The following is a 17,154-nucleotide window of genomic DNA, read 5'->3' as shown; positions in this document are numbered from 1 at the left end:
GCCTGGCGCCGGGCTAAACCTCAATCTTGACACCCTCTCCGAGACTGGTGGGTTACAGTGGGAGGAGACAGGAGCGAACTGGCGGGAGATGCGGGAGCCCAGCGGCGGGGAGCCGGCCCCTGAGGTGGAGCCTCCCCGCGACCGCGCGAGCGCGCAGGCGGGCCGGCGGGCGGAGCGGAGCGCCGAGGCGGCCTGAGCGCGCGGGCTCTGCAGCGCCGCGAGGCGCGCCGGCGCACACTGAGGGCAGGGCGCGGCGCGCGGGCGGGTAGGACGGGCGCGCGGGCGGGGGAGGGGAGCGCGCTGTCGGAGGTGTCAGTCTGTGGCGCATGCGTGCGGGGCGGTCCTGGCCCGGCCTATATATTGGGTTGGCGCCGGCGCCAGCTGAGCTGAGCTGTACTGTACTGTAGCGGGTCTGGTGGTGAGTGGGAGCTGGGTTTTGGGGCGGGGGGGCAATGCGAGAGGAAAGGGAGCCCCACTGGGCCATTCCATCCACCCCATGGGCGGGAGTCTTGGGAGACAGAGGGGGGAAAAAAGGAGAAGGGAATGTGGAGAACTAGGTGATCGGGAGTAATGGGTCCCCGAGTTCCTTCCCGGGCAGGGAACCGGGAGGCGACGTGGGGGGAAATAGGGGGGCTCTCCCCAAGTGAGAAGCCACAGAAAAGCCCCTCATCCGGGGGCTTCTCCTACTCGCACTTGGGGAGCTCTGTCGTGGGGGAAAGGATGGAGTCTCTCTCCCTTTGCCGGGAGAAAAGTCCTCAGCAGCCCAGCGCCCTTTCTTGGACTCTTCTTCTTCCCTCGCCCCCAGCCCCGTCTGGAGTTGGGGGTCCCGCGCCCTGCAGCGGATGGCGGGCGGCGGCGCCCGGGGTGGCCGGGAAGGAGGGAAAGGAGCCTGGAGGACGTGACACCCGCCTGTTCCTCCGCCCCCTGCCTCCCCGCCACCGCCGCTCTCCAAATTGGCGCGGAACCGGCTTCTCTCAGCCTTTCGCCTCCGCCACCCCCCTCAGCCGCTCGTTCAGGACCCGGGGTGGGAACGTGGGGGCGCTGCCCTCGTCCCCCTCCGAGTCTGCCAGGGAGGAGAGGTGGAAGACCAGAAAAACTCGTTTAGAGGAAACCTGCTTCTCTCGGTGGGTTCAGGGTACTTTGTACATTTCTGGAGAGCCTCGCTTCCCAGGTGTCCATTTATTTGAGGAACTGCAGGCATATGAGCAAATTAATTACCATGAGATAACAGAGTGCAGAAGACATCCCAGGCCACCTTCTGAGGGGCTTTGGCTGTAACCTCTCTGAATCAGCTCTCATCTGCACTCGGAGAATATGGCTAACAAAATACTTAACTGGTCTTTTTCTTCTTTCCCATTCAGAGGCTTCAAACACCTGAAAGAAGAGAATGTCAAGACGCAGGTAACATTATTTGTCTTGTCTTGAAAAGATGTTTCAAAATTAAGTGCTGCTTTTGAAACCTGTGACTAACTAAACTTCCTTCTTAAAAATTCACCACAGTAGCCGTTTACAAGCTAAGCAGCAAGCCCAGCCCAGACAGTCTGACTCCCCCCAAGAAGCCCAGATCTTCCAGGTCAAGAAGAGAAAAACAGCACAGGTGATTTAAAAAGAAATAGGGAGGGAAGGAGAGGAGGGGGTTCCTTATTGGGACCTTAGTTTACCAAGTGGTCTTTTCTATTTTCCAGGATGTCAAAAAGAGAAAAGAGGAGCAGGTCACCAAGAAACATCAGTATGAGATTAGGGTAATGCAGATCAGGGCTGGGTGGGTTTGGGGAGAAACAATGAAGGAGAAGGTGAATAAGAGTTAGAATTGTGTCTAATGATCTGCAGTACATTGGTTACCCTGACATTCATACTTTCATTGCCCCAGAGGTCAGAAGGAAGGAGGATTTCTTTTGTTTTTTTAAAAGTGCATGAATCCTACTACAGCTGTAGGGTAAGTTTGCTACAGCAGCTAGTTCCTTTTGATAAATCCCTGCCTCTTAGAGCAGTCTGGTGTACCAGGGCCCGCCTAATCTCTCCAATATACTGCTCTTTGTTCCCTTTCAGACTATAGTAGTGGGTCCTAATAGCTGCTTTGGCATAAATAGGATGTGTGATCACTGACAGTTTGGCATCAAGCCCTTTGCTACCTTTTCTTCCTATGTGTTGTTCAGAAACCAACATTATTAAAGTAAGGGTCCTATAAGCATTGATTCCATTTTTAAAATTTGCCCTCAAACATTGGAAAAGCCTAACTTAAGAACGTCTTTCAAAAATGACCTTGTTAATATTTCTTAATACAGAGAATTGCAATTTCTTTTTCCTTTAAAGTGATTAGTATTTTATATTACAAGTTGGCATTTTATATTACAAGTGCATTTTTGTTATTCTCCTTTAATTCTTGATATCGCATATTACCAAAATTGTATTTTGTTGTCTGAACATGTATGAAGATCAGTAATGAACTATATGAGCCTAGTGCCAATGGCTCACGCCTGTAATCCTAGCTACTCAGAAGGCTGAGATCTGAGGATTGCTGTTCAAAGCCAGCCTAAGCAGGAAAGTCTATGGAGACTCTTATTTCTAGCTAACCACAAAAACTTTCAAATGGAGCTGTGGTTCAAGTGGAAAATCACCAGACTTGAGTAAAAAAAGCTAAGGGACAACATTCAGGCTCTTGAGTTCAAGTCCGAGTAACAGCACACACAAATACAAAAGCTGTATGGCTCTTAAAATGAAATGTGAATGTAAAATTAGCTAGATTGTAAGCTTCTAAGAGGTTGTTTGGAAATATTAGCTTTCATTTATGAAAAACCCAGACAAAAGGTAAAGTTTCTTATTGTACCAATATATGTCTTTTTTTTTTTTTCAATATCAGAATTGTTGGCCACCTGTATTATCTGGCGGAATCAGTCCTTGTATTATCATTGAAACACCTCATAAAGAAATAGAAACAAGTGACTTCTCCAGATTCACAAACTACAGATTTAAAAATCTTTTTATTAATCCTTCACCTTTGCCAGAATTAAGGTAAGAAAAATTTCAGCAATTAATTGGTTTAATGATGAAAATGTTGGACAACACAAAATAGTACCATGTGTTATCTTTTACCTTAGTAATAAAAATAGAGAAATTTGCAAAAACTTGCTTCCTTTATCAAATCATTTTGAGAGTAGAGCTATTTGCAAGTAATATGGTTACCTAAAACCTTGATTCTATATTTTCATTTGCTTACTGAGTACTATAGATTTAGTAAAACTCACTTCTTCAATAGCATTTAAATAATTTTTCTACAAAGACAACATGACAGTATTTTCTACTGATCTATCAGCTCTATTCCTTACCAAGTTTACTACAACATATTTTTTTTCTAGTCTATGAATATGATGGCCAGTGTTACAAGACAGGTAGTGTAGTAAATTGCCTTCGAGTTATATAAGTAGTGGAATCATCTATTTAAGTGCTTAAGCTGTACTCCCCTAAATTCTTTTTTTGCCAGTCCTGGGGTTTGAACTACGGGTCTGGGCACTGTCCCTGAACCTCTCTCTGGTCAACACTAGTGCTTTTATCACTTGAGATACAGCACCACTTCTGGCTTTTTCTGAATAGCTTATTGAAGAGTCTCATGGATTTTCTTGCCCGAGCTGGCTTTGATCCACAATCCTCAGATCTCAGCATCCTGAGTAGCTAGGATTACAGACATGAGCCACTGGCACCTAGGTCTCCCTTAATTCTTTTTTTGTTGTTGGTGGTCTTGGGGCTTGAACTCTGGGCCTGGGTGCTGTCCCTCAGCTCTTCGGCTCAAGGCAAGCACTCTACCACTGGAGCCACAGTATCACTTCTGGTTTTCTGGTGGTTTATTGGAGATGAGTCTCACGGACCTTCCTGTCTGGGCTGGCTTTGAACCATGATCCTCAGATCTCAGCCTCCTGAGTAGCTAGGATTACAGGCATGAACCACCAGCACCTGACTCTCCTAAATTCTTTTCCACTTTACTTATATTGATTCTGCTGTTGATGATCTGTTCATACTTGTCTTTATTGAGATCATATGCTTTAAATATTAAAGTTTAATGTTGTCAATGACAAAACTTTTGTACAAATTATAAAAGAGAAGCCAGGAGCCAGTGGCTCTGATTGTAATCCTAGCTTCTCAGGCTGAGATCCAGAGGATGCAGGTTCAAAGCCAGCCTGGGCAGAAAAGGTTTGGAGAGTCCATTTGTAAAATAACAAGAAGTAGCACTGTGGCTCAAAATGGTAGAGCACTAGCCTTGAGCAGAACCAGGCCTGGACTTCAAGCCCCACAACCAATGAAAAAAAAAAATCAGTAACAAAACAAAAACAAAAAAACCTGGGGCTTGGGAATGTGGCTTAGTGGTAGAGTACTTACCTAGCATGCATGAAGCCCTGGGCTTGATTCCTCAGTACCACATAAACAGAAAAAGCCAGAAGTGGCTCTGTGGCTCAAGTGGTAGAGTGTAGTATAGCCTTGAGCAAAAGCAGCTCAGGAATAGTGCCCAGGTCCTGAGTTCAAGTCCCAGGACTGGCAAAAAACAAAGCAAAAGCTGGGCTAGAGTTGTGATTCAAATGCTAGAACACCAGCCAAGCAAACAAGCCAAGCACTTGTCAGACCCTGGTATTAACAACAACAAAAAAAGCGAGATGTCAAAGCATTCTCAATTTACCAGTATAAATTATCATAGTCCAAGATGTCCAAATCCATAAGGATTTTAAGACTCACAAGTCTCAGGCTTCTGTTTTCTAAAGGGAAAAAAAATGGCTTTTAAAAATTAAGATACAGGGGCTGGGAAGGTGGCCCAGTGGTAGAGCACTTGCCTTGCATGCATGAGGCCCTGGGTTCAAATCCTCAGCACCACATAAGCAAAAAGAAAAAAAGCCGGAAAATCCTCAGCACCACATAAGCAAAAAGAAAAAAGCCAGAAGTGGCGCTGTGGCTCAAGTGGTAGCGCGCTAGCCTTGAGCTGAAGAGCTGAGGGACAGCGCCTTGGCCCAGAGTTCAGGCCCCACGACCAGACCCTCCCAAAAAAAAAAAAAAAATTAAGATAGAGCTCGCACCTGTAATCCTAGTTACTCAGGAGGCTGACATCTTGAGGATCATTGTTCAAAACCAGTCCACGCAAGAAAGTCTGTGAGACTCTTATCTCCATTAAGCATCAAAAAACCTGGAACTAGGGCTGTGGCTCAAGAGGCAGAATGCTAACCTTGAGCAATATACCTCAAGGACAGTGCCCAGGACCTGAGTTAAAGCCTCGTGACTGTCAAAAAAAATTTTTTAAGAAATCTTTTTCTGATGGTAAGATATACTGTTTTCAAGTTTTAATTGAAAGTTGGATTTTAATATCTGAAGAGTTAAGCCAGGTGCTGGTGACTCACATTGCTACTAAGGCTGAGATCTAAGAATGGTGGTAAAAAGCCAGCCAGCATAGGAAAGTCTGTGAGACACTTATCTCCAATTAACCACCAGAAAACTGGAAGTAGAGCTGTGGCTCAAAGTGGTAGAGTGCTGTCCTTGAACAAAAGAGCTCAGGGATAGCACCTAGGACCTGAGTTCAAGCTGCAGCCGTAAAACTGACAAAAAATATATATATACATATCTGAGAGAGTTATACTGTGTAAACAGCTAATGTACTGAGTAGACTACAGAAGTTAAATGACATTTTTCCCCCTTTTTCTATAGCTGGGGATGTTCAAAGGAGGTTTGGCTAAACATGTTACAAAAGGAAAGCCGGTATGTTCATGGCAAACATTTTGAAGTTTTACATTCTGACTTGGAACCACAGATGAGGTCAATTCTTCTAGACTGGCTTTTAGAGGTATGTTCCAGCAATAAGAATTTATTTTATATTATGGATAAACTCTTAGATATTTTCAGCTTTTATGCTTCCCATGTACCCTCCAGGTATTTTGTCCATTACCAGCAAGTAACTGTCAGTACTTACTGACAGTACTCCAAAAAGTGGAATATGGTGATGATCTTAAGAGTAAAATCAAAATTTGGAGGTGTAAGTAGCTCAGTGGAAGTCTGTGTACACCTAACAAGCAAGAGTCCCTGGATTCAATTCCTATCACCAAAACAAAACAGTAAAATCCTTAGGACACAGTCTATATATATATATACATATATATATATTTTTTTTCCAAACTTAGTTCCTTTATGTGTGGATATTGCTGTGTACTGGCCTTTGTTTTAGGTGATGAGGGTATTCAAAAAGAAAGGCATGTAAAGATGAATAGGTTTTGAATACTGCTGTACAAAGAAACTATGATTTGGGGCTTTCATATTTCCTCTTCTATTTTACCAAAATCAAATTATGAATCTAATTTCTATACTCTAAACCATAAGGATTTAGATACTCACAGGTCTTAAGCCATCTAGATTCTGTGTAGGTTCCTTGTATAATATATTCATTCATATTCCTTTTGGAAATACATTATACCAACTTAAGGGAATAATAGTAATCCTGAAATCCCTATAGATCTGTGTTAGCATTTTTCCTCAGGCACTGTTTCCTTTCTACGAGAAAGTTGTTGAAGACTACATAATATCCTAAAAATTATGTAATTAGATATTAGTAGTCATGAAGATGATTTAGTTTTGCCATTTTTCATTTTTGGTCCTGGAGATTAAACACAGGAACAATATAATATAATGCTGACCTGCACGCCTAGTGATTGTCCTATCCAGTGTTTTCTGTTTTTCTCTAAATATGACTGTCTATGCAAAACCATACAAAATATAATAAATTTACGTGTTAAAATCATACTTTGTCTTAATATTTTTTCAGCCTGGAAATGCAAAGATAAATGAGTATTTGAAAATATTAGTTTATTACCTTAACAGCTTGAGAAAAATGCGAATATCAGTAGATGCAAAAGATGTCTTTTTGGAATTCAACATTCATTCATTTTAAAATATGTAGTGAGCTTGGAATAGATTTAACGTAGTTTGCTGGACACCAGTGGCTCACGCCTGTATTCCTAGTTACTTGGAAGGTTGAGATCTGAGGACTGCAGTTCGAAGCCAGCCCAGGGAGAAAAGTCCCCATGAGACTCTTATCTCCAATAAACTACTCAAAAAAAAAAAAAAGCCAGAAGTGGTGCTGTGGCCTAAGTGGTCTCTTGTGCACAAAGAAGTCCAAGGACAACACCCAGGCCCTGAGTTCAAGCCCCAGGACTGGCAACAAGAAAAATTTTAAAAAGGATTTAACATAGTTTATTAGAAACTCATATTTCTGTCCTGTTTCCTCATCTTCAAAAAAGTGGATAATAGCACCAGTTTTGTGGAATTATTCTGAGAAGAGTTGTTTGCCTTCTTGGCTCTGGAGATCTTTCAGTGTAGAAAAAACATACATTACATACACTATTATTATTAATAGTGAAACATTAGGAGAATTCCCTGTAAAGTCAGAAATGAGAGACAAGATTTGTTGTCAATGTATCTTATAATCTTAGCCAATGCAGTAAAATATGAAAAGTAACTGAAGTAAAAAGGTGAAAAAATTGTAAAACAACAAGATGGCAATAGATCTATCGTTATAGTTTTTTTCCACTGTCTCATACTTTGGCATACTAAAAGGCAAAGTTCGGCTTAAATGTTTTCTAATGTCTGGTATGTGAAAGGATTTTCAAATCTGGAGAAATTCTGAGGATAACATTTAAATACTTGGATTCTTCTTTAGGTATGTGAAGTATACACACTTCATAGGGAAACATTTTATCTTGCACAAGATTTTTTTGATAGATTTATGTTGACACAAAAGGATATTAATAAGAATACACTTCAACTCATTGGAATTACCTCATTATTCATTGCTTCCAAACTTGAGGTAAGTTTTTAAATTTCATTTATAGACACATTTGTCTGAAACTGGGTTTTTATAAATCAACATAGTAATCCTAGTGGAATCTATCATTTTGTAACTTAGAAAAGGTAAATGCTTCTGTCCCTTAGTATACTTTGAGAACTTTATGGTTTAGAGCCTGGTGCTGGTGGGTCATGCCTTTAATCCTTGCTACTCAGGAGATTCAGAGCTTGAAGCAAGCCTGGGCAGGGAAGTCTATAAGACTCTTATCTCCAGTTAACCACCAAAAGCCAGAGTGAGGCTGTGGCTCCAGTGGGATAATGCTAGCATTGAGCAAAAAAGCCCAGGGACAGCACCCATGCCCTGAGTTCAAGCCCCAGAACTAGCACCAAAAAAAAAAAAAAAAAGAAAGAAAGAAAGAAAAGAAAATCTTGGGTTTATTTAAGTTCTAGAATTGGTATCTAGGTAAAATGTTCATTCTATGGTATATTCTGCCAAACAAAAGCTATCAATTGCTGGGCAGTAGTAGCTCATGTCTGTAACCCTACCTACTTAGGAAGCTGCAAAATCTCCAATTAATCTCCAGAAAATGCAGTGGCACTGTGGTAGAGTTATAGTAGAGCACTAGCCTTGAGCAAAAAGAGTTCAGGAATTAGCGCCTAGGTCCAGAGTTCAAACCCCATGACTGGCCAAAAAAAAAAAGCTAACAGTACTGTCTGTACACATAATTATAGCTCTTGGGTTCAAAAGAACAGTTTCTAAAAAACAAACAATCAAATGTAATTAAAGTGCTCTGTTGGGTTAGAATAATGGTCTGTCCAACTTAATGTCTATCTAATGGTGTCATCTGCCTAATGGCAACTCTTCTCTGGCCTAAGACTTTCCTTCCTGATAACCATCTTCTACTTTGCTTTAACAATACATTATGAATAGCAATAGTACTTTTTGCAGCTGGCATCATTTTGAGGGTGGGAGAAGGATTGTATTAATAGTCTGAAGTGTTTTTTTTCCTTCCAAATATGTTTTGAGATTTATCTTTAGCCTGTTATATGTGGCAGTTCTCTCTTCTAATCCTTTGACCATTCTAGTTACTTTATGAACTGCCCAGACATAAGTCTCATCAGCCAACATATACAAAGAATTTTTGTTGTTGTTGTGGTACTTAGAATTTAAAGCTATGGTCTTGCCCATGCTTGGCAACACTCTACTCCTGAGCCTCTTACTAGGCAATATTAAACCAAGTTTGTTTTCTAACTGAAAGAAATGGTTAAGATACTGTATGTTTGTTAACAACTAAGATTCAAAATCAGTAATAGGAAAATGAGGCTTGGTAATACATACAGTTGCCAGTTTAGATACAAGGAATGAAAAATAACTTTTCTGCTACAGAAGTATTTTACTGGGCTTTCTTATCTTGTGAAGCTATCTTTAAGACTCCGATACCTTTCTATGGTTTGTATCACAACTGTGCTTAATTTTAAAATTGCAATTTAAAGGAAATCTACGCTCCAAAACTCCAAGAGTTTGCTTATGTCACTGATGGTGCTTGCAGTGAAGATGATATCTTAAGGATGGAACTCACTATTTTGAAGGTAGTTATTGTGTACTTACTTCTACTTGCAACTTAGTAGTTATGTACTTAATAAGTAGTTAGGGTTGAACCTCAAATACTATATACATTACAGTCAAATCTAAGATTTTAATATATTAACACCCAATTTAAAAAAGTTTGTCAAAACAGTGACATTGGCCAGGCAAAGTGGCTCTTGTCTGTAATCCCAGATACTGAGGAGGTGGAGATCAAAAGGATCTTGGCTTAAAAGGTAGCCCTGACAAAATTATCAAGACTCCTATCTCAACCAAGTTAGGTGTGGTGGTATGTACCATAGTCCCAGATATGAGGGAGACTATGTAAAGATGGTGGTCTGAGGCTGACTTGGGGGGAAAACCCAAGACTCTGAAAATAACCAAAGCAAAAAAGAACTGGCAAAAAAAAAAAAAAAAGAACTGGCAGTAGGCTCAAATGGCAGACTGCCTACTTAGCAAATGGAAGGCCCTAAGTTCAAACCCAGTACTACCAAGAAAAAGTTATGTTAGTTATGGCTGGGAGGGAAATTTACTTAACCCTCTAACCCCTACTCTATAATGTGATATATGTGTATGTTCATTAACAGGCATTTTAAATTTTTATTAATAGGCTTTAAAGTGGGAACTTTGTCCTGTAACAGTCATCTCCTGGTTAAATCTCTTTCTACAAATTGATGCTGTTAAAGATGCTCCTAAAGTTCTTCTACCTCAGTATTCTCAGGAAACATTCATTCAAATAGCCCAGGTATTGATACTGTTCTTGAATATATGCTGATGTTAATTCAAGATGTCTAGTGTATAGTTTCAAACTATACTACATAACAAAATGGTATTCTGACTACATGAAAACTTTATTTCTTTTTTGTGCCAATACTGGGGCCTTAAATCAAGGCCTGTGCTGGCTCTACTTCTTTTTTTTGGGGGGGGGGGTCGTGTCGTGGAGCCTGAACTCTGGGCCTGGGCGCTGTCCCTCAGCTCTTCAGCTCAAGGCTAATACTCTACCACTTGGAGCCACAGCGCCACTTCCAGCTTTTTTCTTTTTGCTTATGCAGTGCTGGGGAATCGAACCCAGGGCCTCATGCATTGCAAGGCAAGCACTCTACCACTGAGCCACCTTCCCAGCCCCTGCTTTGGTTATTTTAAATGTCCAGGTCAGTGTGGAGCACAAACCTATTTGTACTTCTTTTTTGCCTAGGCTGGCCTGAAACCATGATCCCCTAAACTCTTTGTCTCTTATTTAGCTGGGGTCACAGGTATATAACATTTAGTGGTTGAGATGGGGTCTTGTAAGCTTCTTTCCTGGGCTGGCCTTGAACCAAAATCTTCCTGATTTCTACTTCCAAAGAAGCCAGGATCATATATGTGAGCCACTGGCATTAAGCCAGAATTCTGTGTTTTATCTTGTGTCTCATTATGTGTATGCAAATATTCAAAAAAAAGTGGGGAGCAAGGGTGACACTTCTGGCTTTTTGGTGGTTAACTGGAGATGAGTTTCAGAGGCTTTCCTGCCCAGGCTGGCTCTGAACACAATTCTCAGATCTCAGCCTTCTGAGCGGTGAGGATTGTAGGTGTGAGCCACCAGCACCTGGCATGCATTCTTGCTCCAGAATACAAGATTTCACTTGCAACTTACTGTTTCTTCTCCATTCTGAACCAGTCCCTACTGATCGAGTCCCAACTTCTAATTGGACTATAATCTATGGAATTTAAATATTAAGTTTTGTATCACTAGGAAGGTATCAACCCAAACTTTACAAATCTTATCCCTTTTGTACCATTTTACTGCTACTTGTTCAGTTGTTTACTACTTAACCAGTCTCATTTATGCAAAGACTGTTCCATTCTGGTTTGTGCTCCACTCTAGTCTAAAGTGTATTTCTTGAAATCTAGACTTCTTAGATTTAAAATCTTTTAGTTGTTTGAATAATCAGCCTATAAAGTAGTGTGTATCCTAAAAGCCCTTTATGACTTCATCTGGCCATCTCTAGCTGCCTCTGGATAAAGAATGAAGGAAAGCTAGGGCTTGTAGTGCTTATCCTCCTGAATTACTTATATTTTGCTTTTCCTTTCATTAGCTTTTAGATCTGTGTATTCTATCCATTGACTCATTAGAGTTCCAGTACAGTATATTGGCTGCTGCTGCCTTATGCCATTTTACCTCCATTGAAGTGGTTAAGAAAGCCTCAGGTAAGGCTTATCTGTTCACAACTTCTAATACGATTATACACTAAAGCTTGCCAAATATGAATTTAACCATTTTAGAGATTAGTGATCACCTTCCTTTCTGTTAGATATACTTTATAATGCTTAATGTATCATCATAAACAAATTAGGCCAAGTGGTATGTAAATGCACCTGGAATGAAGCCACACAATTATAGTTCTGCTTTACAAATTAAGATTAAATCATTTCCATTTTAGTTGTTGAATACCAGTTAGTGAAGTTCTTTTGCCCTTTAAGATGGTCATGTATTACTTAAGAGTAAATCTGTTGTGATTGACTAAATGTATTGATTTTTATGTCTCTTAAAATTTGGGAGCAGAAACCAAGAACATTAGGCATTATGTAAGAGAAGTTTCTGATGTACAACCTTTCTATTTCCCTAACTTAAAATCTAGGTTTGGAATGGGACAGCATCTCAGAATGTGTAGACTGGATGGTGCCTTTTGTCAGTGTGGTAAAAAGTACAAGTACAGTGAAACTGAAGACTTTTAAGAAGATACCTATGGAAGACAGACATAATATCCAAACGCATACAAACTATTTAGCTCTGCTGGTATGTTTTTGTAGGGTTTTCTTGGTTTTGGCCTTGCTATCAAGTCCTGAGACAGTGAATGTACTTACTATACAATAGTATACTATGATGAGAAAGGGAAAGGATGGGCACACTGATTTCAAAATGTGAATAAAATTGCTTTCATGTTAAATCAAGACTCAGGAGATCCAATGTCATAGAAGTTAAAATACACAACATACAATGTTCTAGGCAGTTCAAACTATTGAACCTTTAGAATATGGCTGTTATCCATAGTTGCAAAAACAGAGACCATTGCATTGGGCCTGACTAGTCCCAAGTAACTACCAAGTCTGGCTTGACTATTTTACTTTGTCCTTACATCATCTTAGCTACTAATTGCTGCATTATTTTTATACATATATAGGAGGAAGCAAATTATGTAAACACCTTCAGAAAAGGAGGACAGTTGTCACCAGTGTGCAATGGAGGCATTATGACACCACCGAAGAGCACCGAAAAACCAACAGGAAAACACTAAAGTTGTTAACAAAGCCAACAAGTTGGAACTGACCAAGTACTGGGCAGAATTTCATACATCTGAACTAAAGAATTATAGGAAACTAGTGCTGTGATTGCCAATTTAAAAGTTATACCGCTATTACTTTGATTTTAAAATGGGCACGAAAGAAATTTACTTTCTGAATGAGCTGTTAAAACAGCAGGACTTGTTTACAAAAGACTTCATTCACAAGGTTACTGAATTGAAGCCTGCCACAATTTATGCCATGTCAATTGTGGGTTTTTGTTTGGGAATCCAGTGTTACTACATTTATCTTGATAAACTAGGAATTTTATCATTGGAGTTTTGGACTAGACATCTGCTACCTTACAAGGGTAGGTAAGTAATACAATACTTTGAACCTCGCTTTTAAGATTCTCAGAATTCCTATCTTCTTGACTAGTGCAATCTGCTTACTGAAAATAAAATTTAAACGTGTTTACAAAGATTTATTTTGTAATAAGGTGACTAATTTATCAGAAGTGCTGTAACAAGCTATGATAAAACTTGAATTTACACAAATGGTGAGATTTAATCTGTTTGTAAGCTACTTTATTTACCTTGCAGTAACATTTTTTAATCAGTATGGCTTTGGATGAACCTGATGTTTAAACTGCTCTAAATAGGGGAAGAACCAAAGAAAATTAAAAAATGCTTTGGCTCCTATTGGGGCTTTGGCAGATAGGTTGCTTTATAATAATATTCTTTTGAGCATCATAATTTGGGTAAAAAACAAGTAATTTTTCAAACTATATGAGAATGTCACTTTATCACTCTTAAGACATCCCTAAGAATTATTTGGCTATGGTTGTTTGCAAAACTGTTAAGATCCATTTTAAATTCCTGCATTATGAGACAAAACTAGTTTAACACTCAACCTAAAGTTATTTTTCTTAAGGCAGTAAAATATCCCACAGAAATTTATTTATTTAAACTTGCTGTATATACATTAGCTACTTATTCATACATGTTCTAGATTAACCATTTTTAAAGAAATTTTAGCCACATAAACTAGATTTAATTAGGAAAAATAGTATACTAGATTGCTAGTGTTATTAGACATGTGACTCGACTCTTTTGAAGAAATTGTAAATTTAAGCTATTGTTATGGTATGAAATCTTCTGTATAGTTTTTGTTTTTAAACTAGTATGTTTCAGTATTTTGTCTGAAAAAAAACCACCACTGTGTACATATGTATTATATAAACTTAATCTTTTAATACTGCTTCCACTGTTTAAAAAATAAAAGTTAAAATTTTTTAATGAAATGCTTAAAAGTAAAGTTTTGCCATTGCTTGGAGGAACTTCTTTTTCCTTCTCTGTGCTGCCAGCTGTAATACCTCTTCTGGGTTGCTTGCATTCAATTCTGTCTGGCCGATGGCTTTAATCTTATCAAAAGAGAAAAGTGATATTATTAGAGGTCTGGTCAAAATGTAAATCTTGTATAATGTAATGTAAAGCTGCTTCAAGTTAAATGATAAAATGAATTTAACTGTAAAACTCAAGAACATTAACTTCAGCGCAGGGAAGGTGGCTCAGTGGTAGAGCGCTTGCCTTGTATGCCTGAGGCTCTGGGTTCGATTCCTCAGCACCATATAAGCAAAAAGAAAAAAAGCCGGAAGTGGCACTGTGGCTCAAGTGGTAGAGCGCTAGCCTTGAGCTGAAGAGCTGAGGGACAGCGCCCAGGCCCAGAGTTCAGGCCCCACGACCGAACCTGCCCCCCCCAAAAGAATATTAACTTCAACTGCTTTTAAGGAAAAGATTGAACCACAGTTTACCATACATCACCAATTAGATTTTATTACATTAAGTAAATTCATCTACATTTAAATGCCTAAAAATATAAATAAGAAAGCTCTCTGGTAATCAGTCAAGTTTTATCATTAAAGCTACAAAATAGGGCTGGGAAGGTGGCTCAGTGGTAGAGCACTTGCCTTGCAAGCCTGAGGCCCTGGGTTCGATTCCTCAGCACCACATAAGCAAAAAGAAAAAAGCCGGAAGTGGCGCTGTGGCTCAAATGGTAGTAGAGCACTAGCCTTGAGCTGAAGAGCTGAGGGACAGCGCCCAGGCCCAGAGTTCAGGCCCCACGACCAGACCAAAAAACAAAAAAATAAATAAATAAATAAATAAAGCTACAAAATAGTGTGAAAATCACAATTCTTATCACAGGATTTCATATTCTTTTTTTTGGTTGGTCGTGGGGCTTGAACTCTGGGCCTGGGCACTGTCCCTCAGCTCTTCAGCTCAAGGCGAGCGCTCTACCACTTGAGCTACAGCGCCACTTCTGGTTTTCTAGTGGTTTATTGGAGATAGGAGTCTCACGGTCTTTCTTGCCCGGGCTGGCTTTGAACCGCGATCCTCAGATCTCAGCCTCCTGAGTAGCTAGGATTACAGGCGTGAGCCACCAGCGCCCAGCTATGGATTTCATATTCTTAATGTGCAAAAGGAATGAGCTGCTCAGCACATTAACATGAGAATTGCTTGAGCTAGCATGGCTCAACTCTTCACGATTTAGAAACACTTAAGTTTTCTACTATGGAGTATTTAATGAGAACATCTACTTTTAAAAAGCTACTGAACACAATATAGAGAGATTGATTACTAAGCAGTAGCCAGAAAAACAAAGGAGATGGCTAACATTAGAGACTGGTTTAGTAGTTGTATATATGTAAGTGTAGGTCTTTTTCCTGCAAGATTCAGTGGCAGACTTCCAGTAGAGGTAGAGGACAAAAAAAAAAAAAATACTGAAAATCAAGTAAGAATCAAAGAACTGTTTTGACAAGCATAGCTGGAGTTCCTAAACCTGGTTTATCATCAGACTACTTGAAATGCGTTAAAGCTGAATTACACAGCTCCTTGAATCAGTAATGATGCGCATGCACAGACTGGCATTTGCTGTTCTCTAGGAAAGGAAGAAAGGGAACATGGAATAAAAATGGTCACAAACGCTGGTTACTCACACCTATAATCCTAGCTATTCAGGAGGCTGAGAGCTGAGGATCACAGTTGAAAGCCAGCCTGGGCAGGAAAGTCTGTGACATTTTTTTTTTGGTGGGGCATGGACTCTGGGCCTGGGCCCTGTCCCTCAGCTCTTCAGCTCAAGGCTAGCGCTCTACCACTTGAGCCACAGCACCACTTCCGGCTTTTTTCTTTTTGCTTATGTGGTGCTGAGGAATTGAACCCAAGGCCTCATGCATGCAAGGCAAGCGCTCTACCATTGAGCCACCTTCCCAGCCCTGTGAGATTCTTATTGCTAATAAACCACCAGAAAACCAGAAGTGGTGCTATGGCTCCAGTGGTAGAGCATTAGCTTTGAGCTGAAGAGCTCAGGGACAGTGCCCAGAGTTCAAGCCCCACAACCAACAAACAAACAAACAAAAAGGCAAAGAAATAATGACAACATTTTAAATGTCTGCCATACAGTCAAATAATACTGGACACCTATAATACACCAAGCGCCATTCCAGATAACTAAGCAAACCAAGTCTTTATTAAGGGAAAATAAGAGGGAGTAAATATATGTGAAATGTTGGTAAGTGTTACAGAGAAAAAGATTAAAATGGAAAATGAAGAATGGGGAGACACATTATCTAATAGGATGGTAAGAGAAGGCTAATCACTAACAGGACAACTGAGAACGTATCTGAATGTTCCTGAAAGAAAATTTTAAAGGTTCTTAGAGACTGAATGATCCCAAAATGCTTTGAGGACAGCAGGGATATATTAGTGTGAAGTTAACTAGTTGTACTGAGGAGAATGACAAATTGGGCAAACGAGAGGTAGTCACATGTGGCTGACTTTGTATGTGATGAGAATCTATTTGAAAATTCAGAGCAGAGAAATATTTATGAACACTTCAAAATCAAGCTGATATGGGATGGTTTATATTACAAAAATAAAAAGCTAGGGGCTGGGAAGGTGGCTCAGTGGTAGAATGCTTGCCTTGCATGCATGAAGCCCTGGGCTCGATTCCTCAGCACCACATAAGCAGAAAAAGCCAGAAGTGGCTCAAGTGGTAGAGTGCTAGCCTTGAGCTGAAGAATGCAGGGACAGCACCCAGGCCAAGAGTTCAGGCCTCACAACTGACCTAAATAAATAAATAAAAATAAAAAACTAAAAGTATATTGATAACTACCAGGCACTAGTAGCTCCTACCTAAAATCCTAGCTACTCCAGAGTCAGATCTGAAGATCACTGTTTGAAGCCAAGCTAGGCAGAAAGGTCTGCAAGATTCTTCTCTTCAATTAACCAGCAAAAGGCCAGAAAGTAGAGATGTGGCTGAAGTGATAAGGCAAAAAAGTCTTCAGCAAAAAAAGGCAAGAAAGAACAAAGGCCCTGAGGCTCAAACCCTGCTACTAGCACACAGTAGTGCATGTGTGTGTGCAAGCGCGCACATGCACACACACAAGGTGGGGGAGGAATTCTGGCAACAACTAAGTACACAAAATCCTTTTTCCACTGACACAA

At 40.2% G+C, this 17,154-nt stretch overlaps 2 protein-coding genes across 6 annotated transcripts in view; one reads left to right on the top strand and one right to left on the bottom strand.

The window, feature by feature from the left end:
- Positions 1-337: 337 nt before the first annotated feature.
- Positions 338-13,869, top strand: Ccne2 (cyclin E2). Of its 3 annotated transcripts, none has more exons than XM_069991091.1 (12): positions 338-418; positions 1,362-1,401; positions 1,504-1,597; positions 1,686-1,742; positions 2,861-3,012; positions 5,680-5,815; positions 7,682-7,828; positions 9,301-9,396; positions 10,002-10,136; positions 11,467-11,578; positions 12,010-12,167; positions 12,553-13,869. In XM_069991091.1, the coding sequence occupies exons 2-12, from the start codon at positions 1,388-1,390 to the stop codon at positions 12,664-12,666; spliced, it is 1,215 nt and encodes a 404-aa protein (XP_069847192.1). In that variant the 5' UTR covers positions 338-418; positions 1,362-1,387; the 3' UTR covers positions 12,667-13,869. The 3 variants fall into 3 exon arrangements, with proteins under 3 accessions (XP_069847192.1, XP_069847191.1, XP_069847193.1); XM_069991090.1 differs by having other exon boundaries at positions 1,501-1,597; XM_069991092.1 differs by lacking the exon at positions 1,686-1,742 and having other exon boundaries at positions 1,501-1,597.
- Positions 13,870-13,885: 16 nt separating this feature from the next.
- The window catches only part of Ints8 (integrator complex subunit 8), a 61,008-nt gene continuing 57,739 nt past the window's right edge, over positions 13,886-17,154 (bottom strand). For all 3 annotated transcript variants that reach the window (XM_069991087.1, XM_069991088.1, XM_069991089.1), the window contains exon 27: positions 13,886-14,075. In XM_069991087.1, the coding sequence (XP_069847188.1) occupies positions 13,959-14,075 (117 nt within the window). In that variant the 3' untranslated portion in view covers positions 13,886-13,958. The remainder of the gene's footprint in view (positions 14,076-17,154) is intronic.

The sequence above is a fragment of the Dipodomys merriami genome, unplaced genomic scaffold, assembly GCF_024711535.1.
Source record: "Dipodomys merriami isolate MVZ:Mamm:240054 unplaced genomic scaffold, mDipMer1.0.p SCAF_4, whole genome shotgun sequence".
Taxonomy (NCBI): domain Eukaryota; kingdom Metazoa; phylum Chordata; class Mammalia; order Rodentia; family Heteromyidae; genus Dipodomys; species Dipodomys merriami.
The sequence above is the reverse complement of the archived record's forward strand: the minus strand, read 5'-3'. Positions and strand labels throughout refer to the sequence as shown.

What these genes read in the sequence shown, in the direction of transcription:
- Ccne2 (XM_069991090.1), top strand. An exon ending in AGAAGAGAAAAACAGCACAG is followed by an intron (nt 1,598 to 1,685) that starts GTGATTTAAAAA and finishes TCTATTTTCCAG; the next exon opens with GATGTCAAAAAGAGAAAAGA. An exon ending in AGTGGTTAAGAAAGCCTCAG is followed by an intron (nt 11,579 to 12,009) that starts GTAAGGCTTATC and finishes CTTAAAATCTAG; the next exon opens with GTTTGGAATGGGACAGCATC.